General features: G+C 42.2%; 1 protein-coding gene across 3 annotated transcripts in view; it reads left to right on the top strand.

The window, feature by feature from the left end:
• The window catches only part of MXD1 (MAX dimerization protein 1), a 31,784-nt gene extending 5,898 nt beyond the window's left edge, over positions 1-25,886 (top strand). The window contains exons 1-6 of one of the 3 annotated variants that reach the window (XM_065928994.1): positions 298-594; positions 1,332-1,431; positions 6,286-6,315; positions 18,704-18,818; positions 20,562-20,721; positions 20,910-25,886. In XM_065928994.1, the coding sequence (XP_065785066.1) occupies positions 522-594; positions 1,332-1,431; positions 6,286-6,315; positions 18,704-18,818; positions 20,562-20,721; positions 20,910-21,100 (669 nt within the window). In that variant the 5' untranslated portion in view covers positions 298-521 and the 3' untranslated portion in view covers positions 21,101-25,886. Of the gene's footprint in view, positions 1-297; positions 595-632; positions 1,153-1,331; positions 1,432-6,285; positions 6,316-18,703; positions 18,819-20,561; positions 20,722-20,909 lie in introns of those variants that run through there. The other 2 variants (XM_065928995.1, XM_065928996.1) reach the window with 2 other exon arrangements.
• The last annotated feature ends 1,657 nt before the right edge of the window (positions 25,887-27,543 follow it).

Below are 27,543 nucleotides of genomic sequence, written 5' to 3'. Positions count from 1 at the left end.
TACTAACAAAGCAAAAAGGGGCCCGGTTGTCCGTATAGAACCAATGGAAAACAGGGAAGGAGCACGAGGCGGAGTTGAGAATCCTGTCACCAATTGGAAAGAGGAGGTGGAGCCCGGGCCTTGTCAAGCGTGACCAACCAGGGAGAGGAGCGGACTCTGAGGGGTGGGGCCGTAGTGCCTTCCCCCAATCGGACAGGTCCGGGGGCGGGGAATTCTTTAGGGCGCCCAATGAGGAATGCAGCCGAAGTGGGCCTGTCAAGAGAAGGGCCTGGGGGCGGGGGAACGGTGAGTCGGGGATAAACACTCCGCGGCGGTGGCGGCTGCTGCTCTTCTGTAGGTTCTGTCACGGTGTCGGTGGTGCCCAGCTCGCCGGTCCCCTCCCCCTTCCGGCGAGCGTGGTCGCCAGAGAGGCTCTCTCAGCCCTGCTCTGCGGGGTCCACAGCGGGGCGCGGGTGTCCGGCGGCGGCGGCGAGCCCGTGTCCAGTGGGGGTTGGTCCCGTGGCTCCGGCCCCCGGTGCAGAATGGCGGCGGCGGTTCGGATGAACATCCAGATGCTGCTGGAGGCGGCTGACTACCTGGAGCGACGGGAGAGAGGTGCACGGGGACGGGAGGGGTCCGGCCCGAGCTAGTGCCGGGAGCTCTGAGGGGCCTGGCAGCGGATCCAGGAGCCCAGCCGCTCCGGGGGTGGTTGGAGGAGCTGAGAGCGCGACCCGCGAGCGCTCCCAACCCCTCCAGCTTTCCTCACGCGCGGTCCGAAGGGAGGCCGTCACTGCCCCAAAGTCAATGAATGGGAGTGGAAAGGGACCGCTGCCCCCGGGATCCTGAGCGCTTCCCCCTCCGCATCCCGTCGTGAGTGGGGTGCCCGGGGCCCCTTCAGCCAAGCACTTGGTTTACCTCACCCGGCTCTTCCCGGTCCGCCCCCAAGTGGGCCTGGCCCCGGGTCTCCCAGTCGGCGGAGCAGCGCCTCCCTTGCCCCGCATCCTCCGTCCTCGGCTCCCGGTGTCTGGCCCCGCACCTTCGTCTGAGGCCGGTCCCACTTAATATACACCTACCTGCTGGACGTTGCCAATGGGAAACCCAGGCTCCATGAGACTTGCTGTGTCTTTCTCAACAATGAGCAGCTAGAATGCTTACACCTGCTCCGAACTGAGGGTATTCACTCAATTAAAAAAACAATCATTGTTCTAAGAATTCCACCTTGCTCCTTTTAATTATTTCCACAGTCTTATTTTAATGAAAAATAAATCCATTTTTAAAAGGAAATATTGTGAAGGGGAGAGAGTGTTGACTGTTCTGGGTTCATTCATTAACTGGATCCTCCGGTTTTCTAGAAGCTGAACATGGTTATGCCTCCATGTTACCATACAATAACAAGGACAGAGATGCCTTAAAACGGAGGAGCAAATCCAAGAAGAATAACAGCAGTAGCAGGTAATTTGGTAAATATTTCCCTTTCTCTTTTAGGTTATGCCGCAGATGATATCGGGTTTTAACCCCGTAAATGAAGCGGCAGTCGTGATTCAGTAATGTATACATAGTCCTAAGGCATTGGAAGAAACCCTTCTGTTTGAGTTGAGGGGACTGAAAAGAAAAGAGAAATGGAAGTGTTTTCTATTTCTTTATGAACTTTTATTTTCCAGAACTTAATTTTGCTTTTCACCTCTTTTGGAACAAAAAAATCTGTGGAAACTTCAAGTGAGATTAGCCTCAGTGACAGTATTTTGTCTTCAGAAGTTGCAGATTCAGGGCAAGTTTTCTATAGCTGAAAATCCTGGACATTACCCACTTTTTACTTTTCATAGTGAAGATTTTATAAATATGTTAAAATATTGATTTGGCATAGGCGGTAGGATTTCATATTTGACGTGTAAATTAAATACAGTGATATGTCTGATAATCTGTCACTCGATTTATAATGGCAAAGAGGAATGATTGAGGTTCAAACCTGCTTGTTGGTGATGGAGGAATAGATTGATATAATATTAAAATATTCATATGCCACAAGTTTTTTACGTTAATCTTGTAGTTCGTGAAATTTGTTAAGTCTCACTGGAAAGTATTTGGTTAATGGTCAATGAAATCACATAATAAAACCCAGAATGTACTTCCTGATATAAATGAGTACTCCATTAATGCTGTTGCACCCGCTTTTTCCTCTCTTTGCCCTTAATATATACATTAGCTGGGAAATCTGTTTTTATTAGACTCATTGAATTATACCTTTTATTCCAGTAATTGAAAATCATTGACATTTTCCTTACTGATTTAGAATCCTTGTCTATCTCCCATTCTCATGAATACTCTCTGCAAATAACTGTATTTGGTTAGCGTCTATGACCTTATACAGACTACTAAAAGACAGAGGTTTCCCACTTAAACCTTTAACTCCCTTGTTTTTCCTTCCTCTTCTGTCCTTGGTTCACCCCATTGTCCGTAGCATTGGAAGAACCACAGGATATGAGTGAGCAGCACATATGTGCTGAGCTCTTGAATAGGAAGGCATGGGAAGGATGAACCTGTTAATTAGTTACCTGGTGGTTTTTCCTTTCCCTCCCACCTTTGGCATTATCTGAAGGTGGCAGCAAGTAGATCTATGCACGAGTACTGACGGCCTTTAAGAAGAAGATTAATGCTGACTTGTAGTGTGCAGTGGTATAAAGCAATATCTGTGTTGCTTTTTGTTACAGTATTTTTTTTTAATAACTTTTTGACAGGACAGTGAAGCTTTTGGCTTTATTTTTATGGAAAAGTGTAGTTCATTTGTTACTTTTGCTCTTGTCCACTCATGATTTGAGAGGAATTGTTCACATTAATAGTCAAGGCTTAATCCTTAGTACTTGTTTTTTTCCTAAGTTTCACAGAAAAGTTGTTGAAGGGATGTTCAGTGGTGAGGAGAAGAGGGGGATGTTGTCAATGAGAAGTAGCTTGGCCCCAAAAGGTGATTGCCATGCTATGCCATGCTATGCCATGCTATGTTGCTTCAGTTGTGTTGACTCTATGTGACCCTATGGACTGTAGCCCACCAGCTCCTCAGTCCATGGGATTCTGCAGGCAAGAATACTGGAGTAGATTGCCATTCCCTTCTCCAAAAGGTGATTAGGAAAGAAAAATAATGATAGTTGAGAATTTCAATTCAAGAAATAGATTCTTTCTCATTTCTTTAGTATCCAGCTTTATTCCTGGGAAAATGATTGCAACTCTGGATTTGGGGGAAACCTCTATTATTTCTGTCAATGAATTTGGTTTGCTTTCCTGGTTAGAAACAGGAGGCTGTCACAGTTTTTCATATTCTTGACTAATGATCAATTCGTGCAATAATTTAAGTGGTGCGGGGATCTCTGCAAGACCATGATTAAACCTGGAGATTGCACCAAGCAAAACAGATGAAGCAACAGCAGGTTGTTTTCTTTAAATGTAATCACTTCCTTCATGACCTGTTTGGAATGACCCTTACCTGAACAATGAGACATCTCCCCAGAGAATGCAGTTTGACCCCTTGATATGAATCAGACTTATATCCAAGGCCATGTATGGTCAGAATTTTGAACTGATTTAAGAGCTATAGATTACTTCTGGTTTACATAATCATTGGTAACAGTGTATTCTTGTTAATTCAGGTTGAAGTGCTGGGCTCTTTGCTTGTAGCATCTGGGGGTTACTCTTCCTTGGACAACAATTAAAAAAGATAAGATTTAGCTGCATAGCAAACTTCTTGGAAACTGAAAATGCAGATCTTAAATTTCTCTAATTGCTTGTTTAAAAAACAAAGACAAGTGAAATTGTGAATATTGTTTGTTCTGGAATCATCTGGAGAACTACAGGAAGATGGAATCTTTTTTTTTCTTTCCTACTGATTTTTTAAATCAGTTACTTAAACAATTAGACTTGAAATCCAGAGTTTTTAAAAGTGTGTTTTGTTACATTGGTGAAGCAGGCATTGGCACTCATGTGAAAGAGGAAGCTCAGCCCTCAGTCACCCAGTTCTTTTATGAGACAGTGGTCATATAGCTGACTTGACAGGGTGAATCTTTTTTAACCCAGGGACTTATTTGGCTTAGTTACATTTTGTTAAAATATATTTTTAAGTGATGACATATGACCTTTATCAGTGAGCCCAGAGTTATCCAATCTTTTCAGTAATCACATGGAAAATGATTTTGATACAAGGTGTCTATATATTCTTATGATTCTTAAATTAAAAATACAAATGTTTTCCCATCAACAGAGTTGACAGGGAGTCTCTGGAGGGCCTTTTTTGAATGGCCTCCCTTTTATTAAAGACAAATTTAGTTTCACTAAACCAAATGTACTTCAGTAATGTCCTAGCTGTTAGGTATAAGTCCCCTTGTAAAAATCACCATGTGTTCAACACTCTTAAGTAATCAAATAAGATCCATAGTTTCCAAAACTGTTCAAAGTTTGGAAGGAGTTGTGCTGCTTATGGAATTTGTAAAAAAGATAATCTTGGGAATTCTGAATTTTTTTATATGTATCTTCAAAGAATCCAGATGGGATAAGGGTAACTTGTGGTGCTTTGATTTTTCTGTAATCAGACACCATGTTCTTTTCAAATATCCACCCTTTTCTTCTCCACCTCCTCAGAATGGTCCTTGTCTACAGTTAAACAGGGAAATTTTGACCACCTGTCATCATATATTTTCATCCATCTAAAAAATCTGTCAGACTTTGAACTTGTTATTCTCTGTTAAAACCAGAATGCCATGTGCTATCAAGCCAAAGGTTTGCAGTTGCAGGCCAAACTCTTGTTAACTGTGATATCCTGCTGGCCATTGCAGGAAGTGAAGTATACATCAGAAAAACATAACTGAAGAACACTGAAGGGTAACCAAGTGAATCAATTTAAAGCTTTCAAGTTAACCAGTTTTAAGGTTCACATATCCCTTATCTAGAAAACAAATATTCTAAAATTTAAAATACTGTCATTATTGTATTGTTTGTTTTTCCTTGTGAATGAAAATTGGTATCCCAGAAGCCTTGTGGAAAAGAAGTTTAGTGCTGGATTAGAAATTTCCCATTTCAAGAATGCCCCAGATCCCACAACTAGTCTCTGGTGTGAATGAACGTGATGGTGGTGCCCCTTGATGTGAATGAGTGGTTGAGCATTCACAGAAGTACGGTTTCTCCATGATTACTGTGAGAATTTATTTCCAATGCCCAGTAAAGTTCCAATTATTGCCCCACAGAATTCTTGACCTGAACCAGGGTGTCATCTCTCCTGAACTGATTAGATTCTAGAGAATTTCCAAAAATAAGGTCAAAATTCAGTTCATTTATAATGCTGGGAGGTTCCTCAAGTTTATTTTTAACTAGTTGGGATGAGTTATGTGAGATGGACACTGAGATAGCCACACTGACTGACTTCTTGTGACATCTGTGAAAACCTGTCTGTAAATCCATAGGCCAGACCTTATATTCAAGGTCAGCTATAAACACACTAATAGTCTGACTTCACACACACCTGTGCTTTCATCCAAGCCTCTCTCATCACTTTTACAGTTGCTACCTCATTGATCCACATGTGTTCTGTAAATAATTGGCAATCATTTTTATTTCCATTTTACAAAAGAGTAAAGGACAGGATGGTAAGCGTTTTTATTTCTTCAACAGTATCGGTCAGTGGCAAAGCTGGACCTCAGATTCCACCCAAAGGGCTGCCTTAACCAGCCTGTCATCTTTACATTGAACTGAGTTTTGGAAGCCCCTTCCTAAAAACATTTGGTAGCTCTTCAACAGTAGCATCTTTGGGGAGGTTGCATGCAATAAAATAACTTCAAGGAGTAGAAAGATTGAGGGAAGAAAGGTTATATTTATCCTTTTAAAACTGTGTCCTATAGTCAGACAACTTAGCGTACAATTTTGGTGTACAGTACACCTAGAGAACTGCAGAGTTGGGTGGGGATGCCAAATTTCTGGTGTTCCACGCTCAACCTAAAGAAAGCCTTGTGGTATTATATAACCCAAATTCGCATCACATTTTGCAGCTGTTTTCCCTTTGTATAAATAGAACCCTTTTATTTCCTTTCTTAAAATGGATTACTTTTCCACTAGGGAATGCATGCCTCTCAGTTTCTCCCTTCTGCTTGAACACTGTTTGAGATATTTACATTTATCTATTTCCCCAGAGGGACTAATTTCTTTAGTAGAGCCCTTCCTCTGTCTTCTCTCCCTCCAGCTTGAGAGAGAAAGAAGTTAAAATAATTGTGTTGGCATTGGAGCAGTCCTTTAAAACAAGAATAATGTTTCTCTTATTGTTCCCTCTTTCAGATCGACTCACAATGAAATGGAGAAGAATAGGTGAGTTGGGGGTTCCAGGGATGGGATGGGGGGAGCTTTGATGTATTTTTTCATTGACACTTGGTTGCTGCTCTTGACTTCTCACAATGAGCTCCTGATATTAGAGTTCACTCAGGACCCTCTAATCAGCACTGCCTGTACAGCCCTTAGATAGATGGGCTCACCAGTTCCCAAGATGATACCCCCAACCCTCACCCCTGCAGCCTGCTGTTCCCCAGCAGGGCTTTCCATGTGACTATTCTAAGGCCAAAGTGTTTTAAGTCAGAGGTAATGTTTCCACAAATAGTGTTTTTCAAAAATTACATGCTACTGAATATAATTGGTAGTGCTGTCTTAAATCATGTACACACATAGAGAGATATATACATACACAAACAGAAGTTCACTTGTGAATAAAGATGCTCAAATTTTAGGTAAATATATGCAAAGCAGAAATTGGAGATAGTGAGGCACTCAGACAAGGCGGGCCACCCTCCCTGGGCTCCCTCTTACCACATCTCACCTGACTTCCCTTCTGCTGCTGATTTGACTCCTTATTTTTCAAATGATGTGGCCTAGTCACTCTCAACTCTGGTTGCACGTTAGAATCACTTGCAAAGCCTTTATTTTAATGTTTTTAAAAAATTTTTTTCCATTAAATATAGTATACACATATACTCATATGAGTTGGAAGGGCATGGTTCCCCACTCCAATATTCTTGCCTGGAGAATCCCATGGACAGAGGAGCCGGGCAGGCTACAGTCCATAGGGTCAAAAAGAGTCAGATACAACTAAAGCAACTTAGCATGCACACACAGTCATATACTCTTTGGGGTAAGAGAACACATTTTTATTTCTGCTCATTTTATAGAGTAACTTTTTATTATAGAATTTTTCAAATATACAAAAGTAGAGTGAATATGTAATCCACTTCTATGTATCCATCACACAGCTTCCACAATTATCAGCATTTTACCAATCTTGTATAATAAACTCTCTGTGGAGTGTTTTTAAAAGCACATTTTCTTCTACCTCTAGTAATACAAAACATAACCACTTGCTTTTATCATGCTGAAAAAAGTTAATAATTCTTTGTGGAACTTCAGGTAAAAAAAAAAAAAAAAAAACACACACACACCAATGCTGAGACCTCACCCCTAGCAATTCTGATTTTATTGATTTGGGTTGAAATCCTGCACTAGTATTTTTTTAAAAGCACCCCAGGTGATTCTCATGTTCAGCCAGGGCTGCAGACCACTGAACAAGCCTCATTCTGGTCTCTGAACTCCCATCAGTTTGAAGTACAGGCTGCCCAACCAGACTGAATGCTTTCTCGGCGCTCTCCATTAACAGGATGATGTGTGATGATGGTTCTCTAAACACATGTGGTTATTTCATGCAAACCCTCTTTGAAGAGAGTCTGACTCTGATAGTCAGGTTCTGAGTGACATGTTTCATCAGTGAAAGGGAATACCAGACCTGACAAGGGAGGAGAATCTTGGAACAGGCCAAACATTTAGCATTACTCGTGTTTGTGTGTGTGATGAACTGGAAACTCCAGAGTATCTCTTCTGAAGGCGGAAAGGTAGTCTGATGTGGCTTCTCTTTCTCATCTTTAGATTCTCTTACATCTCCATGCTTTTTAGGGGAACTGGTTAACTGGGACTCTTTCTGCTGAAAAGCCTCCTAGTTCTCCTCCTCCTCATAGGCATTTATTTGTATTATTAAAATGTCATCCCTTCAGGTAAGGGCTCTTAGGTGTACTCAGCTTTGTGCTTCACCCTCTGCAGTAATACCACAGGGTTTCAATTTTTATCATTTATTTTAGCAGTTCAAGAATGATTATTTTCTGCCTGCCATGTCTTAAGAGCTTGTGCTCAGTCCTGGGGTACTAAGTAAGTTCATCCTGGGGTATGAAATCCATGGTCTCCATCTTAGAGAAGTGTAGTTTGTCTAATGAGAATCATATAGACAGTCTGCACAGGAAGCGATGGAGGTAAAGATTCTAGAAAACTGGATTTGAAGTCATCACAGGGCCGGTTGCTTATAATTCAGATCGTGACCAGTCAACATTTGCTTATTGAAGGGCTAGTGATCTAGTTTCCTTATTGTCCTTCCTTTTTTGGAATTTGGTCTTCTCTGGTCTTGATCATTTTTCCTCTAGTCTAAAGCATGTGAGCAGAAGAGAGGGAAGTAAGGACTCTCAGTTAATTTAACCAAGTGCTGGTTGCTGCAATTGCTGGTCGGGGAGGTGGGAGGGAGTTAAAGTTGTTGGGTTCTTCTCTTGTAAAGAGTAGATGCTTATGATTTTAAGGTTTGATGGTCAATTGAACAGCTGCAGTCTCCTTGGTTTTCGTAGCTGAATCCTACAAAAGAAGACCAACTTGCAAAATGCTAATACACTTAGGCCATTTTTTTCCTTAACATCACATTAAAAAAAAAAAAAAAGATTGACATGACTCTGAAAAAAAAAAAAGCAATTGAGGAAAAGAATTCTAATAATTGGATTTTTTTTTCCTCTTTAACATTGCAGAGTTAATTAGATTTGTGTTAAGTTTTTTCACACCAAAACCTTTTCTGTGGCTTTCTAGAGATTCTGAATAGTTGGTGTGCATCAGGACTCCACTATGAGGACATTATATTCAAACTGCCCCTTTGATAATCTTAGCAGTGGGACAACTAAAAGATTTCCTGAATGGTGGAGATGGAGGTGGTAGTGGCAGAGGCGGCAGCGCTGATTTTCATTCGATAGACTAGGCATTCGTGGAGCACCGTAGATGCTGAGTACTAGGTGCTGGGATCCAGAGCCCAACAGAACCCAAGCCCCCAGGGCGGAGGGCTCAGTCTAGTGTCACTGTAGATACATCTGTCACTTGGGATGTGCTTCTCTGCATTTTAACTAATTTTGTGAGTCTAGCCTCCTAAGGAAACACCCATGGTGCGTGTGTGGTCTTTCTTTCGCTTTTAAAAACTGATCTCATTGAAAATTTTGAGAAATATAGTGTATTGTGTGCTCAGTCACTTCAGTCGTGACCTACTCTTTGTAACCACATGGACCGTAGCCCGCCAGGCTCCTCTGTCCATGAGTTTTTCCTGGCAAGAATACTGGACAGATCCAAGGGATCTTCCCCACCCAGGGATCGAACATGCATCTCCTGCATCCCCTGCATTGCAGGCAGATTCTTTACTCCTGAGCCACTGGGGAAGCCTTGAGAAATATAGAAAATCATATACTAAAAATTAAATTATCCATAATTCTAGCAGCCCAAGGAGATCAGTGAAACTTTGAAATGTATCTTTCAATGGTTTTTTGGAAAGAAGTATTTAAAATAGTTTAGTGTAATAAGTTGGAAAGTTCAGAAAAGCACACAAAAAATAAAAATCACCGGTAACAGACCTTGCAGCAGTAACAACTGTCAACATTCTTGCTAAGTTCTGTATCCACTACACTTTTGTGCATACTTTTTAAAAATCAATATTACATTATATGGTGTGCCATAACGCATTTAACCAGTCTCCTATTTTAGGTTCTTCCCAGTATTTTGCTAATATAATTGATGCTTCCTTAAACTATCTTATAGATAAATCTCTATCCAACATCATAATTATTTCCTTAGGGTAAGTTCATGGTTGTGAAATGAATGGTATCCAAATGGTTGTGGTTTTTGATGTTGACTGCTGGATTGCCCACCAGGCAGATTATAGGCCATATTTTCCTTCTACCTTCACAAGTTTATATTTTATCTTAAGACTTTTATAAATTTGATAGATAAAAAGCAAACACGCAACTTGTTTTAACTTGCATTCTTATATTACTAAGACAGTTTAACAGTTTTCATTATCTTTGACAGTTTGTATGTGTGTGTGTGAACTGCCTGTTAAATAAGTGTTAGTTGCTCAGTTGTGTCCAACTTTTTGCAACACCCTGGACTGTAGCCCACCAAGTTCCTCTGTCCATGGGATTCTCCAGGCAAGAATACTGGAGTGGGTTGTCATTCCCTTCTCCAGGGGATCCTCACAGCCCAGGAATCCAACCCAGGTCTCCTGAATTATAGGTAGATTCTTTACAGTCTGAGCTTCCAGGGAGGCCTGTTAAATAACCTTTGCCCAATTCTCTACTGAGCATTTATCTTTTTCTTTATTTTGAAAAGATTCTAAAATATGAAGGGTGTGTATGAAAGAAATTGCCCCTTGGTGGACTTTCCTGGCAGTCTAGAGGTTAAGACTCCATGTTCCCAATGCAGGGGCGTGGGTTCAATCCCTGGTTGGGAAATTAAGACCCACATGCCATGTGGCTAAAAAAAACAAACAAAAAAACGGTGTTGTCCCTTCAGGTATCATACAGTTGTCCTGTTTGTCATTTACCTTTACAGAATCGATGTTCTCACACTGTTTAAAGTTGCTGCCTCTTTGTGTACTAAATTCTTGTTTATGGCTAAGTTTGGTTCTAGACTTGTTCTTCTGTTCTACTGATCTGTCTGCTCTTCCTGCACCAGTGTACAGTTTTAATCATTGTGGTTTCATGCAGTTTAGGATCTGGTAAAGCAAATCCCTATTCTTCCCTCCTCCTTTTTTTTATTTTACCTGTTTATTTTTCTTAATGAATTTTATAGTTAGTCTTTCAATTCTCCATACCCCAAATTCTTTGGGGATTTTCAAATTTCAAGCTAAATAATTTCAGTATAAATTAACCTTTAAAAGTACATGTTTACATATTAGAGTTTTCCATCCAGGTTTTGATGTGTATGTTCATTTACTCAGATCTCTTTTATGTCTCTAAGCCAAGTTTTGTTGTGTTTCCGTGTAAATCTTACACATGCCTTGTAAAAGGTATTCCTGGATTTATGTGTATATATTTTAAAATTGCTACTTGTTTCCCACTGTTACTACTACTAATTAATTAATGTTGGGATGTGGAAAACCTTTTAGTCTTTTTTTGTGCCCTTTATTGATGATAATTGTGCTGTCTCTTTTCCTTAGCTGGTAATTCCTCTGGTTTGAATGCCCTTCAATACACTGCTCAGCAAAATGGAGGCTGAGTGAATGCAAATACGCTGCAGCCTGTGGGTCAGGAGTCAGGTGGTTGAATGGGCTCCTTTTCAAAAGAAGTTTCTAGCATCTCCTTTAATTGTAGACACCCATTTTTTCTGGAATAGTACACACATGCAGGCCTTTCTGGAATTAAGCAGCTGGTCTAGAGAGATTACCTCTGCCAGAGTCTTCTGACCCCATGACAAAAGATTTCTGTGTGTGCTCTGTGAGAAAGACTCGGCAGCCTGACCTAAGCTGTTGTTTTCATCTGGTCAAACAGTATTTCATGGCATCTGGTCTGACTTGAGAAGCCATTCCAGTCAGGTCTCTCTTGGAAAGATATGCTAATGGACTGCAGTTCCCTAGAGTTGTTTCTTCTGGAGTCTTGCTTTTCAAATGGCCACACTCCCATGGAAGGGGTAGGGGCCTGAGTTGTGATGGGCATTGCACCACTCTTCCGCTTTTGAACGCCCTTTACCACATTCACATTTCACTAGAATGTTGTAACAAATCCACATTGTTTTGTTGCCACAGGGGGCTGAAGACACAGCCTGGTCATTACAAAGGAAAGTTATAGGTATTAGTGTACAAATCTCTCTGGTGATGGTGTGGAGGTGCACCCTGATTTGTGCTACTAGAATCCATTTTCCTGGACTGTACCTCTTAGAAGAACTTGTAGAAGAAACAAGCTAGTTATTCAGTCAATTTCTAATTCCCTACCAGAACACTGGAGGCACTCCCTGACTTTTTGTCCTAGACAGTAATAGTTGAAGGATGAAATAGAACTAACAGGTATTAACTATAGTCTGTATTTTGTGTTTTTTAAAAATTGGGCTCTATAAAGGAAATATTAAATAGATGATTATGTATTTAATACTTTAATAGAGAATTAACTTTATTAAGATGTAGTCAGCATGAATTACTGTTTACGCATTGCTCACTTAGTGTCATGTTCCCATACAGTGAGGATGTATGGCTATCTTTGTGTATTTTACAAAGCTTACTATCACAGTCATGAAAGATCTTCAAAACCTTCCAAGATTCCACTTAAGTCAGTAATAAAGATGCATTTGGCAATATTTATAAAGGGACCATTTTAGAAAAAGGAGAGTACTTTTTTCCATCAGAGAGTGATTTGTATTCTTCCCCTGGATTTTTTTGTAATCCAGTAAGGCTTTGGTCTCAACTCAAAATCTGGAGAAGGTTATGATCTCCATGACCTGTAGTCACTTTTAGGGGAGTAAATTTTGGCACCATAAGATTCATTGCTGCTTAGACTATACTAAATATTCTATTTTAAAATCACTATGCAGCTCATACATACCCATATTGGAAATTATCTTTATTCATCCTCCAGTTATTCAACCTTCCCTGGCTTGGGAAGACCCCCTGGAGAAGGAAATGGCAACCCACTCCAGTACTCTTGCCTGGAAAATTCCATGGACAGAGGAGCCTTGTAGGCTACAGTCCATGGGGTCGCAAAGAGTCGGACATGACTGAGCGACTTCACTTCACTTCACCCTACAGTTATCCTATAGGATTTACTGTTTAATTGGCTGAATCTGTATCCACACAAAAGTAGGAGAGGAAATAGGCATGGTTTATGTAACTTATTTTCTCCCTTCTAATAGTCTTAGGCCCAGTTTTAATGAAAACTAATACTCGATGAGGTCCAGTGGATCATGTTCATTAAGCACGGCTTTCCTCAAAGAGAAGGCATGTGAATTACCAAAGAGATCAGATTCTACTCTTAGGACAGCATCTGCAGGTGCTTTATTATTTGTAGACTCGAGTGGATTAACATGAAATGGAAGACAGTCACTTCTGTTAGTTGGTAATGGAAGAAACAACAAATAGATACACAGGAGGTCTACAGCATGCAAGTGAAAGAATAAATGAATGTTATCTATTTGGAAAGGGAAACAAGCTTCTAATAAGCTGTGAAAGCTGTGAAAACCCTTATGGAGAAGTTAAGTCAAACAAGATGTGGATAAGGGAAAAGAAAAAATAATGTTTGGTAGAGGGCAAAGGAGGGTCCATTCTAGAACTTTCAGTGGGAGCTGTTATTTGTCACAGCCTGAAGGTAGCTGAGATAAGTGATTCTGCAATAATTTGTTTACATGTTTGATGTAAACTTCAGCTAAACTTTAAGTACTTCGAAGGCAGTGACTTTGTCTCACTTAGCATTCTATCACCAGCACCTAGGAAGGTGGCAGTGCATAGTAATCCTTTGAGAGATGCTAGAGGTTAATAAGTGAATGAAACAGCCAAGTGTATGTTTCAGGATTTCCATCTGTGAACCTCATTACTTATCTGTCCTCTTCACTGGCTACCATCCTGTTCGCTCTGCCCCAGCCTGATACGTTTTTGTGTCATACATTTCACTGTGAAAATCTGGCAGAGAAAGTTCAGTTACATCCTCCATAAAGAAGAGTAATGTCTGATAACATGCCTTTCTCTCAGTACACTCACACACACGCCTGCACACGTGCTTTCATACCATTCTTCCTGGTCTTGGCTACATACAAGTCAGGAAGAACTTCAGGAATAACAGAGTAAATTCAGGAGCGTTGTCTGCAAATGGCATCATCTCTACCTGGAGACTTTTTTTGTTGCATCTTTCCATCAATTTACAAATCTGCTCACCTGAGCGAGCAAGGTGTGGATAGAATCAAAGAAGCTTGAATCTGGAAGCAGAAATAAAAAGGGCAGCATTCGGAATTGTCTGAGAGCACACTGGTGAACCTACGTACCTTCTGTCAGTGCCAAGCTTGAATGGCAGGAAGTGCCCCCAAAAGACCAGAGCCCACTTCACTGATGACCCTCATTCACTTGCAGGTTTAATTTTCCATAATTCGTGGCTGACATGAGTTCAGGAAAACTAACAACAGAAATAAGTCATATCAAAATATACTTTATATTTAAATGTTTAATATATTTAGACTGTCTTTTGATATTTATTTCCCCACTCCCCTGCTATTTTCGGAGTAATCTGTTCTTTTCCAAGGATTTGCAGTGTTAGCTCCATTATATGCTCAATTCACATCTATTCCTAAGTCTGATTCTGGGAATTTTTTCTTCTCTTCCTTTGATTTGTCCACCTTTTCCTATATTAGTATATTCTGGTTTTAATTATTGATACTTTGTAATACAACTTAATGATCAGTATAGCACAGTCCTCTTCATTCATCTTTTCTAAGAATTTTGGCAGTCTCTTTATTCTTCTAAATGAAGTTTAATTTCCCAGCATTAAAAAGAATGCTATGGGGATTTTTTTCTCTTGGAATTACGTTAAATTTGTAGAAAAAGTTGGGTAATATTGATATTTTTACTTTGAGGGTTCATATCTAGGGATGTGCTATTTTTTCCATTTATTCAGATTTTCTTGTCTCTCAGCAAAGTTTTATAGTTTTCTTCCCAGAGAGCCTTCCCAGACTATTTTAAGTCTGTACTTAGACGTGCTTTCCTTTCTTCTTGGTATCGTACATGAAATATTTTAGGTTTTCTGGGTATGGATAACACATCCGGAAATGTACTTGCATTTCCAAGGTCAGTACATATTTACCCCGATTTTTACTTGCCTTTGGCCTTTGCACTAGAGATGTAGGCAGGAGTCTTCATGTGCTTTAGATGGTTCCCTCCATACCTCGGAATCCCTTCCAGCCCTGCCTCCGCATAATGGAGGTGGCCCCAAGCGAGTCTTTCCTTTGGCATGGGTTGTTTTGTAAAGTCCCTGCTAATTTTTTAAATGTTAAAAAAAAAAATAGTAACTTTGGCATAAGCAAGATCTGTGTCTCCATAGAAAATGGATTAGATTTTCCACTAAATCTTTTAATGACAAAAGATGTCCGTTTTCCTTAAGGAAGAGTTGAGTGAACTGGATTGTAACCAGACAGCCTCTGTTTACCTAGTGAGACACTCTGAGTTCCCTGTTGATTTTGAAAGGAATATGATAGGGTTATAATTATCTGTGTTTGCTCCCAGCAATTATCCTTCCTCAAAGGAAGCTAGGATTGAAAGAATAACTGCTACCATATACAGAGCACTTCCCATCAGACCCTGGTCTGGGCTTCCACACCCCGTCTCAGTTAACACTCACGACAGGCCTTGTGGGGAGGCACTGCCCTCCTCCTCTACTGCCAAGGAAACGGATGCTGCTTGGAGTTAAGTCATCTGCTCAAGGCCACACAGGAAATAAGTGGCAAGGCCAGAGTCCCAAACCTTTACCCTTAATCATTACGCTAATATTTGGTTGTATAGTGACTGACACATTCAGAATATAAAAATAATTAAAAACAAAAATAAAATTTGAGATACTAAAAAAAAAAAAAGCATAGCAAAGAGAAGCTGTAGTTTGCATCTAGTTTAATTATCACTAGTTATAGGCCACACTTGACTCTGAGCATCCAGATCAAAGACTGGTTTCTCTGTGCTACTGTAGACCAAAGGTGTATCAACCCATTCACAATAACGAGAACAATATTTCTGAAGAGTCAGCAGGTGAGGTTTGTCAAAGTCCATCACTTACAAAGCAGTTGGATCAGTGCAAAGAGGAGGCAGTTGGGGCAGGAGGGGGCCAGGATTTGACTACTCTTTTCTGCTGGGGGTAGGGCGGGGGTGGGGAGCTGGGAGGCAGCTCTTGACAACAGGAAGAGGTCTGTCTGAATAAGTGATGAGAGGGGACCCAAGTAAGGGTCAGATGGAGGTGTCGAGTGGCTTCCTGTTGAGGAGATGTAGCCAAACCTGCTAATTCCTGGAAGAGGGGGTTAGGCCAGGTTCACGGTGGGACAGTAGGCTCCTTCTAGAAGGCCAGAGCCCTGGGCAGGGGAGGGGTCAGGACTGAGGACAGAAAGCTGAGACAGGAGCTTGTTCTACTTGTTTTAGATCTATGCGCTCTATGGGTGCTCATGGCTGGCTGACGGATTCTGGGTCCCAGCTTGGGGGTAGGGGTGTGTCTTGGAGTCAAGGACCCTCGGTGGAAGCTGCTAGAGGGGGGTCTGTTTGCTTTTCTGCATCTGGCTCAAGAATTGAATTTCACTGCTCTGTGATGGAACTGAAGCTTCCTCACGCACCTCATCCCTCCCCTGAGGTCGGTGCAGGCAGCAGCCTGCGGATGTGTGTGCGGCACGTGGGCAGGGTAGCTGTGAGGCTGGAGCCGTGAGGCACTGTAGCAGGCCGAGGCAGGCACTCCAGAGACACCAGCTGGCTTTGGATCTCTACAAAAATCTAGCAAGCACTGCGGTCCTATTTTCATAAAACTAGGTCAGCAAATACTGAACGAACATGTATTACTCTAAGCTTGAACCAGTCAAATGGATGATTTCAAGTTTCACAACTGGGAGTGTTCTTCGGCCACCCACACTTGAGGAGTGAAATTGTCCTTTCTGGGCCTGACTCCCTGGATAACTAGAAATGACACTGCATGGAAAGATGACTTTTATTATTTTTATCAGAAAACAAACTTCCTTAAGAATTTACATACTCATATCTATAGATAAACCCACATCATAGAAGGACTAATATGACACTGTTCTGAATCATGCAGTGTTTGCAGTGAGCAGGCTGAAAAAAATGTCTAATTTTAATTTTTGAACTTTTAAAAAAATTTGTAAACTTTGTAGTGGGAATAAGTTAGATAGCTATATATGACTAATCATAGTTTTTCATAGTGTTTCTAATAGTAGGATCTGTTTTCATGGCTCTTTTATGAAGAGGTGAACAAGTACATTTTATACACAGGTTTTGTGTTTGTGTTTCTCCTTATGTAGTAGTTGAAGGAGCAAACTTCTAATGTGAGTCTTTGTTTGCAGTCATTCCACGTGGGCAGATTTTCAGAGCAAGCAGAAGTCTTATAAAATAGTACAGAATTTATGCCACTACATCTTCCTAGCTCAGGAATGGACACCAGGGCTTAGGGGTCCTTGGAGAGCTTAGGGCAACCTCGAGAGCTAGATGAGGAAGGAGGCTCAGAAGCAGATGAGGCGGGGGCTCAGAACCACTCAAGCCCCGAGAAACTTAGTCCAGTGGAATAGAAGACACCATCCATGCAACAAACATGTATTAAGCATATATATGAGAGGGGAAGGCATCAAGGGAAGCCAACAATAGTTAAGTTGTAATCCTGACTTTCTAAGGAGTTAGCAATGAATGGTTAAGTCACAAATACCAAAAAATTCAGGCAGAACAGTGAATTTCCCAATGAATAATATGAAAAGTACTCAGGAAAAGGAGGAAGCCCTGTGGACTGGAATGGCCTGTGAAGGCTTTGAGGAGGTGGAGGTTCACTGAAACAAGAACCCTGAACCTCAGCTGTTTCTTACATTCACGGAATCTGCTAGGTTCCAGGTTAAAGCCTAAACCAGGGTTTCAGTGAAGTATTCATTTCCAAAATTCTAGAGACTCTTGTGCTTCTGGTCTGTAGTAAATGCTGTCTCTTCAGTGAGTGTCTGCAGCTTCTGCCTCAGGCAGCCTTCCTCCCGTTCTGTCCTGCTCCAAGACATACAGGTGGTCCTTGCCAGCTCTCAGCATGCTTGTTGGTATAGCAATACCACTGATAGGCTTTTTCCTTATTTTTGAAAAAAATGCATTTAACTTTTTGAATGGCTGAAAAACCAAAACCTGTAACAAATTATTCAGTAAAAATTCCCTCTCTTTCTTTGTCTCTGTCCGACTAGCCCTGATGCCTCTCTGCCCGGTCGCTGTTACTAGTTTCATTTCAGATTTTCTTTATGTCACACAAGAAGATATGAATATAGATAATTATTTTTCTTCCATTTTTACTCAAAGCTAGCATGTTATAGGCATAGTTTGGTATCTTGCTTTTCTTTTCTTAACAGAGTATCTGAGTGCTCTTTCCTCATAATGCATAGAGCATAATTTCATTGTCTTTCATAGCTGCATACTACTCTACTGTCTGGGTACACCCTAATTCACTTGACCAGTTCCTATTGATGATGGGTTGGGCTGTTTCAATCTTTGCTATTATTAATAAAATTGTAACAACCATACACATTTGTCATTCACAAGGATAAATATTATATACAGCAAGATAAAGTTGTCATGATTTAGTGGTCCTGAAAGGGGAAAGAGAGGTATGGGTTCAAAGGATTCTCTCACTGACATGTACAGTGTATAGATATCAGTGTTTACCCTTGATGTGTGTTATAGACTTAACTTTAGAAAACCATGGATTTTGCATCTCCTTGGTTTTTATCAGAGTTGCCTAATTTCAAAAGATGTTCACTTGGCCAGAAGTCCCTGGTGGCATTTGCCGTCAGTGGGCCTGGGCAACTTTGTACTCTGTTAGAGCTTGTTCTTCTGGGTGCCTTCTGGCCAGCTATGAAAGTCTCAAGTGCTTCTGTGATCTTGTTTTTGTAGACGGGCCCACCTTCGCTTGTGCCTGGAAAAGTTGAAGGGGCTGGTGCCACTTGGTCCAGAATCAAATCGACACACTACATTGAGTTTATTAACAAAAGCCAAATTGCACATAAAGGTAAGTGCATCCTGAGGTGCCTTTTTGTCTTGACCTGCCCACTGAGAGTTTGTTTGTTGTTATGAGAGACTGTCTCCAGGACAGTTCCCTCCGCTGAACTCTTCCAACCCACCTCTTGGACGAATCACAGACTAAACCTGTCCAGCACCCAACTGAGTAATTCTCACCCCCAAGAACCAGAAGTTAAATTGTCCATCCAGCTGTCCGTGTGATGTACGAGCCAGAAATTCAGGGTCACCCTTGATCCTGATATCATCTTGCTCCTTAGCCACATGCCTTCAAGACTCACATATGCCACAGCCTGCTCTGTTTCCATAAACACCATCATGAACTGCAGCAGACTCCTCAGAGGGCTCTTCCAAACTAATCTCCCTGCTTCCCAAGGTCAGTCCTGCCAAAGTTCAAATCAACATGTCACCACATGTAAAAGTGTTGCATGGCTGCTCAGGACATACTGTGTCACCAGGCCTGCCTTACCCGCCCCCTCCCCACTCCCTTGCCTGTGCAGCAGCAGCTCATGCCAGATACTCTCCTCTTCCCCCCCCACCCCGCCCCCGGCCCTTCTCTCAGTCCCTTGCCCTTGTCAGGCTATCTCACCACAGGGCCTTTGCACATGCTATTCCCTCTGCGTGGTGCACTCTGCCCCTCCCTTCTTCACCTAGTTAACTTCTTGTCATCCTTCAGACCTCAGCACAGGTATCATGGTGCAGGGACACCTTCCATGACTGACTCGCCTTCTTCCTGTTAAGAGATGGTCCTTACTGCTGGATCTCTCTCTTTAGGACTCATCACAGTTGACATCTGACCATGGTTTGTGTGAATGTTCACTTGTCTCCATCCACTATGTTAGGATACAGACAAGGATGGGACCAGATCTTTGTATTCACCTTGTATCCCTAGCACCTCCCAGAGGATCTGAAACAAAGTCAGCACACAGTATGTGTCTTGAAAAGCAAAGGGTAACTCCTGAGCCAAAATCACTGTTTAGCGTGTTTTTATAGTCATAGTGACAAGTGGACACATGTCACTTGAATTATAGGTAGTAGCCTGCATACATGGCAGTTCTGCGGCAGTGGGGCAAGAACCTCTGTTTAGAGCAAAACAACCACAATTACACAATCTTCATAATTATCTGAAGAATTATCTGAGAAACTAGAGAACAGATTTGTGAAAACAAAGTGATCTATGAAAATGTGTTTTCTAAGCTCTTACTTGGACAGTTTGGAATGAGAACTTCAAAAGGGAATATCATTCCTGCCAACAGACAAAAGTTAATTGAGATTTGGCATGACACAAAAAAATCACGAGTGCAATTGGGATGCGTACTTGAATAAACTACCTTTACAGGGAAAGGCATGTTTCTGAAGCTTCTGTCACACACAGTTGCTCAGAGAGTAGGTGCTGGGGGAGGCGTCACCACAGACAGGGGAGACCAGCTTGGGGGTTCCCGCCAGTCTGTTCACTGTCGTGGCTGAGGGGGGCGGGTGCCAGTGTGTCAGCTCACCCCGGAATCCACACAACGGTGCAGGTTTCACCGCGCCGCTGACGCTGATCAAGTCAGATGAACACGGGGTCAGCAGCCAGTCAGCTGCTTCCTGTCCCCGCGAGAAGCTCAACAAGGGACACGGCGGACGGCTTCTGTGGGAAACGGGCACATTTCACCTCTAGGCAGGGAGGTGCGGGGCCATCACCGATTGTGAAATCTGCCCACGCCCTTCAACAACTTGCCCCTTCGACCCGCAGAAACTTGAAGACTGTGACAGAAAAGCCATTCACCAAATCGACCAGCTGCAGCGAGAGCAGCGGCACCTGAAGAGGCAGCTGGAGAAGCTGGGCATCGAGAGGATACGGATGGACAGCACCGGCTCCACCGTCTCCTCCGAGCGCTCTGACTCCGACAGGGGTGAGCGTCCCCCCGCCCCCGCCCCCTCCCACCCGGGCAGAGCGGGGACCAAGAGGCCCCCTGACTTAGCGAAGTCAAGCCGTGTGGCCTGCAGGGGCCGGCCTCCCGGTCCCCCGGCGGCCAGGCCCCGCAGCCGAGCTTGTCTTTCCCAGAGCGCGCCCTCACCGCGGTCTGTCTCGTCCCCACAGAAGAGATCGACGTGGACGTCGAGAGCACAGACTATCTCACGGGCGACCTGGACTGGAGCTGCAGCAGCGTGAGCGACTCGGACGAGCGGGGAAGCATGCAAAGCCTGGGCAGTGACGAGGGCTACTCCAGCTCCAGCGTCAAGAGAATAAAGCTCCAGGACAGTCACAAGACAACGTGTCTTGGTCTCTAGGAGAGCGTGGTCGCTTCGGCTGCCGCCCGGATGGTCCTCCCTGTCGGCTCCGATTTAGGTAGCGTATGGGACCTGCCCACAATCCCCTCGCACGTCGGCTTCCGTGTACCACGTCACCAAGAGCAGCTGCGTTTAAAGTTGTCAAGGAAGTGATTAGGATTGTGGGTTTCTGTTTTTTTCTTTTTCCTGTTTTTTTTTCTTTTTCCTGTGTTTTTTTTTTTTTAATCCCCAATCCCCATCTCGAAAGGGGTTGAGCGGCCCGCGCCGCTGAGCCAGTCAGTGCAGCCAGGACACCCAGGAGCATCTCGACTCCGTATTGCTCAGTATGGGGTGGCTGAACGCTGCTTAGCCCCGCAAGAAGTTGGGGGACGCCGACCAGGATCGTGGATTTCTGATTGCATCCTCTAGCTTCTCTCTTTCTCTCCACAAGTCTCTCTGAGAGACCGTACATTCCAATCAGTTTGAAGCATCCAAGAACTCTGAGGCCGAATGAGCACCTCTGACATCTCGGCAGTTTCCCCTCTTATTTACTGTCCTGTGTGGTCTTCTAGACCTTCCGTAACGTTTTCTGGCTTCCTGTGTGACATGCCTAGCAGAAACGTCCGAATGTGTCTTGTGCTTAGGAAACTGAAGGAAACAAACTTCTCAAGTTGAGATTCTGATCTCAGAACTCCAAAGTAAGCTTTGAAAGTGGCATTTAAGAGCACTTAGACCTGGCCCTCACCACCCGTGACGAGTCAGGAATACCTCCAGAAAACATGCCGTTCATACACACACACACGTACACACATCCCGAGTGAATGCCCCAACCCACGTGCAGACAGGAGCAGTATTTCTCACCTTCAGATGGACACCTTGCTTATAAAAGTTCCAACGTTATTTGTTCTCACGAACACAATGGTACAATCTATTTTTGTGCGCTGTCCCTGGGTCCGTGCTGTGTCCTGCTCTCCGAAGGCACGTTTCCCCTCCAAGTTGGTTTTGCTACTTGTCTCTGGAACATTTTTTTTTCCTACCTCAGAGATAAATGAGATCTCCATTTCCCACTTAACACAAACTGATTATGCCTCTTTTTTTTTTTCCCGAATAAGTGACATTTGGTCCAATCCTTAACTATTTTCCTATGTAACTTTCAGCAATAACTGAGCTTTGGCACTAGCTGAGCTAGTGTCCATCATCAGTGAAAGAGGAAAAGTCCACATTTCTACTCTCTGTTGCAGGTGAACAGGAGGGGATGGTACAGTGTTACTAGAATCCCTCTCCTCACTGTTTTTGGACGCACCCGGAAACTTCTTTATGGAGGCTTTTGGGTTGATAGTTTAAAAGGCTGATTTTTCTTTCTGGTTATGATTTCTCCCTTAAGTGGTCTCCCACTTTGTAGCATTTTTATTTAAGCTAAAACAGAGCACATGTATATGTACATAAGACACATTAAATCTATAAATACTATTTATTCATTTTATATAAACTAATGTAATGGAAAATAAATTCTTACGACTTTGTGCTTTTATAGATGTTCTAGAAACTTTGTATGTAGGTATCTACAAAATTGGTTCATTTCCCCTTAATATTTTTGCATTCATATTTTTGAGGTCTCGATGTTTTCAACCTCTGGCGAACCTTTTTCATTGAATTTGAACCATTTGTAATAACTGTGACGCTGAAACAGAGTGTGTGTCACAACGTGATGAGAACATTCCTAAAATCTACAGCCGCACTGCAACCTAAGGGCTCGCTGGCTGAACTGGTAGTGGGGGCCACCTGTGCCCCCAGCTGGCCTGCGGTCTCCCCACCACAGCCTCGCACCTCCTCCGTGCCCCCTCCTTGCCCACAACTAAAAGTTCAAACGCACTCCACACGGAAGCTCATTCTAGACGTGAAGAGCAGTCTGAAACATTACCTTTGTGTTTATTTTTGCTTTTTAAATGATTTCTTAATGTATTCAAAAAAATTTAATTGGAAGTAGTGGATTCCTAAATGATTCCAAAGTCATCTTAATTCTTCTATTTTTGTTTTGTTCTGTTTTTCTCTTCATTTCGGCTTTGGGTGGGGGGAGGGGCAGATGATACAAAAGATTTTTCTTTCTTTTTTCTGTGTTTTAATTGTTGGAATCTTTTCCAATTACCAGCTGAAGATTTGCACTGAAATACAACTTGTATGCCTTTTGCATTTTTAAAGCCTGCTTCCTGAATTTAAGCAGAGTGATAGTGTTCAAAGAGCCAGCTCAGCCTGTAACATGTTTGAAAAAAGATATAACTGCACTTTGAGGTCCCTTTTGAATGCCATTCACTAGACCTCGAAAGCATTTTAATTGCTACCTTCAAGCGCCTCACAAGTCCATGATGCTGGATGCTGTACGGCATCGAAAACTCAAGACTTTGGGAAAAGCTTGTGGGCTTGCATTGAGGGAGGGAAGGGAACAAAACTCATGTATTTTGTTTGTTTAATTTAGAAATAAGGCATCTGAGAGATGCCGTTATTTTCTGTGTTTTAATTGTTGTGCCTTTTGAGTTAAACTGCATTTTTGTTTTTTGGTTGAAATATGAAATGTACTGTCCCAATATAAAATAGTAATTATTTGACCTTTGCACTGTTTGTCTGGTCCTTTATCAATTTGATGGCATATAAATGTGGAACTTGATAGATCTCTATATTTTTTATTCACTTGTGATAAACTGACACCAGGGTTAGACACAACTTTCAAAGCTCGAGGTAGACCAAATCGGCGTGCCAGACAAGCCTCTCTCTAACCAAAACTGTAAACTTCAGGACCAGCAAACTCAGCCCAAGGCAGCTAATCCTCTTCCCCATGTGGCTGATCAGCCGCCCTGATTCGCCAATCTGCCCTGCCATTCACTTATCCACCAGCATGACTGTTAAGAGCTAGACAGTCTTTTTGGTTCTGGTTTTTCTTTTTTTTTTTTTTTTTTTAATTTTTTAAGGAAAATGAAAAACCTTTCTATTAGGGTTGTTGGGGGGAGGGGATGGGCAAAGATATAAACCCCAGCCTTTAAGACTTTGACTGTTGTACGTAAATAATAGATATGTGTAAATATAGGCACATGCATATTTTTATGTGAAAACTGGTTTTAAGAAACTAAGAAATCTACACTCTTATTGATACCATTGCAATGCAAGTGGGAAAATAAAGAGTATGTAGTACAGTTTAATTTCATGCAGTGAGAAAATCTCTATGTGTGCTTCTGCTAACACCCAGAAGACCTAACTTTCCCTGCCTGTTGGCTTAGAATGGCGGGCACGCATCCAGGGTGTTTTTGGTTTCTTTTGCTAAGCAGAGATCTAGAATTCAAGGTGCTGATAGTGACCATGGCTCATTTCTTTAGTCACATATCTTATGCTAGTGATTCAAAGAGCGTCACCCTTTAGAGCAGGACCTAGATTTTTCTTCCTGTCAACTCAAAGCTAAAATAATTTCAGTGTTGATTCAGAATTGAGCTCTAAGAAGGCCCTGACCCTACACTTGGCCACTTAAGTGGCTTGAGGACTTTTTTTTTTAAAAGATGGGCATTCTCCTTTAACCTCTACTTTTTTTCAAAAGAAACAAAGGGTCCTTCCCTGCGTTTCCTATGGGTCTCTTCTCTGTCCCTAAAGTGGCCAAAAGCAAATCTTGGGGTGTGGGGGAAAAAAGTATAAACTGGGTAGGATTGTGATGTTCAGAATAACTGCCAAGCAATATCTTGGGACTTAATAATGCATTTTGTGGACTTCTTCTTCCTCGCCCCCATCCTTTAAAGAGAAAACTTACTTTTGAAAAGTATATACAGACACATAACTTAGGTTTTTATATCATACTGAATTGGCAAGGATACCACTTTCATTGTGCTTTATAATCCATTTAGTCCCCCAAATCTCACTCCTTTCTTTCTTCTTTGTTTCCCCAAGTGTCTTTGTCTTCCCCTTTTACCTGCCCTGTGTGTTGAACACCAGAAAGTCAAAGGCTGCAAAGCAATTTCCTGCATGTCAGTCTCTTATTTTTGTATGTCTAACTCTTGGATGCAGTAGGTTTCAGTAGCTGGCTACTCCTGATTTTAAAAATCCTTCCTGGGAGAAGATGACCCAAAGACCCTTTTAGATGAGGTGTTTTTTCTCATTCTACATGATCAGACCTCTGTAGACTGTGGGATGTTTTGTTTTTGGAAATATTTGGGGATGGGGGCAGGGGGTATGATATGTGATTTATCATGATTTTTTTCATTAACTACATGGATGATTTTCTTACCCTATCTTCTGAAAGAAGAAATAATTGCCTGGGACTGTTATCATCAGCTATTGAATGGCTGAAGAAATTGAGTATCTTTGTCTTCTCTCAAAATCATAAAATAAGAATTAGTAAAGCACTTCTTTCTAAGATTTACCCAGATTTTAAATTTTGATTTTATATTCTGTCTGGAGGGTGTGGAGGATTGAGAGGGCTTTCTTCATTTTAGCTTTCACCAGAGAACCAAGCTTGCCTTGACCCCTGTCCTTAGAATTGGTGCTCTAGGAATGTTGCTGTCAACCATCAATGTTGGGGGCCATCACCCTAACAGTAAACACAGCCTAAACAGGGAGCAGCAGACAAGAGTGTGAATTTCTGTTTCCAGATGTTTATTTCTTGATGTAAATATGATGCCAATGTAAATCCTGTGTCAAGACATAGAGAATGGTGCTTTTTACTACAGTTAGTACATGCATTTTGAGAACTACTCCATGTTTTAGAGAATCTTTGCTGTGTATATGTAAACTTCTGTATTGTTCAACCGTTAACAAATAATAAATTATTTCATTATTAAAGAAGTTTTCGTCTTCCTAATGTTTGTACCCAGTTTAACCTTTCGTGGTTTTTTACTTAGAGAACTGAGTTCATCAGGTTTTTCTTTCCTTTTAATAATCATGGAAAATTTGCTGGCCAAAAGTTCTCAGGACTTGGATTCTGTAATGGGAGCTTTGACCGTGTGGCTCCGATTGAGGCCCTTCCCCGCTGCTTTCCTCCTGTTCTCCTGCTCAGGCACTCGCTCTTGGCTCTGCTCCACTGTGCTACATCTGATCATGCAGACTGTCTGCGGGACCACACAGCAAACCAGACTACCCTGTCTTTCTGGCAGCCCATGGTCGGTGTGGAAGAGGGCAATGTACTCACCACTCAATGCAATACAGTTGGTGGTGGGATAAAGTCATACAGGGACTGGCTATGAGAAATCATAGAAGTGGTGACATTCAAGTTGGGCCCTGGAGAAAGAGTTTTCCCTTGCAGGCAAAGAGATGAGTCAGTACAACCAGGCAGGTGATGGAGAAGGGAGAGCTCCTGGGGCTGGGGTGTGACTGGGAGCCCGTGGTGAGTGATGGGGTGCAAAGGGGGACACCGCACCAGGAAAGACAAGTCACTGAGAGGAGAAAACACACCCAGTTTAGGAAATTTGTTTTTTCACATATTAAACCCTTTGGTTAATTCACATTTATTCATTCATTTTTTAAAAATTTGTTTGGACTTCATTTGTTTTTCTTGATCCACGATCCTACCAAAGACACATGTTAAATCCCAATCATCTCTCCTTCAGACTCCTCTGACTGTAACAGTCACTCAGACTTCCCTTGTTGTTGCTATTGTTCTGAAATATTTATTATTTTTTATTCATTTATTTGGCTGTGCCAGGTCTTAGTTGTGGCACTCGGGTCTTCAGTCTTCATTATGGCATGCGGGATCTAGTTCCCCGACCAGAAATTGAACTGCCCCTTGCATTGAGAGCACAGAGTCTTGGCCCCTGGACCACCAGGGAAGTCCCTTTCTATCCATTCATTTGACAAACAGAGATTGAGTGCCTGGGCTAAGCCAGGCTCTATCTTAGAGCTGAAGACATACCAATGAACAAAATACACAACCCCCTTGCCCTCTCGGAGTTTCTTTCTAGAGCATCAGGCTTCGTGTTCAAGTCCTTGGCCAGGCAAGTCTGCTGAGCTGAGTACCCGGCCCTGACCTGCCATTGTTCCCTCAGCAGAGCACTTGTTCAGTTAAGGAAAAAGGTGTCTTTCTTCTTCTTGGCCAGTGGCTTCTTATTCTAAAACCACCTAAAATTTTTGAAAGGTTTTTATTGTGCCCCAAAAGTGAACTATGATGACTTGAGGGTGTTATGAAAAAGGATCCTTCTGGTATTTCTACTTGGGAAAAGCTAAGGCCTACCTCTTCTGTTTTCTCCCCAAAAAGCAGAACTGTATGGTAGGCCTTCCTAGGACGTGTGAGTCCTGGGTCCATCTCTGTGGACAGGCTCCAAACTGAATCCACCAAAACTAAATTGCCAGCACCATGGACAAAAGCTACATTCTGCCTCGCATCAGGACCCCTGTTTACTGTGGCCGAGAGAGGAAGCTTTAAACCACAGATAACCAAGACAGCTCTCACATAAAGAGAACCTCGCCCACAAGATGACAAATCTTATTTTCAAGGT

Source organism: Muntiacus reevesi, chromosome 3 (assembly GCF_963930625.1).
Source record: "Muntiacus reevesi chromosome 3, mMunRee1.1, whole genome shotgun sequence".
Taxonomy (NCBI): Eukaryota; Metazoa; Chordata; class Mammalia; order Artiodactyla; family Cervidae; genus Muntiacus; species Muntiacus reevesi.
The sequence above is the reverse complement of the archived record's forward strand: the minus strand, read 5'-3'. Positions and strand labels throughout refer to the sequence as shown.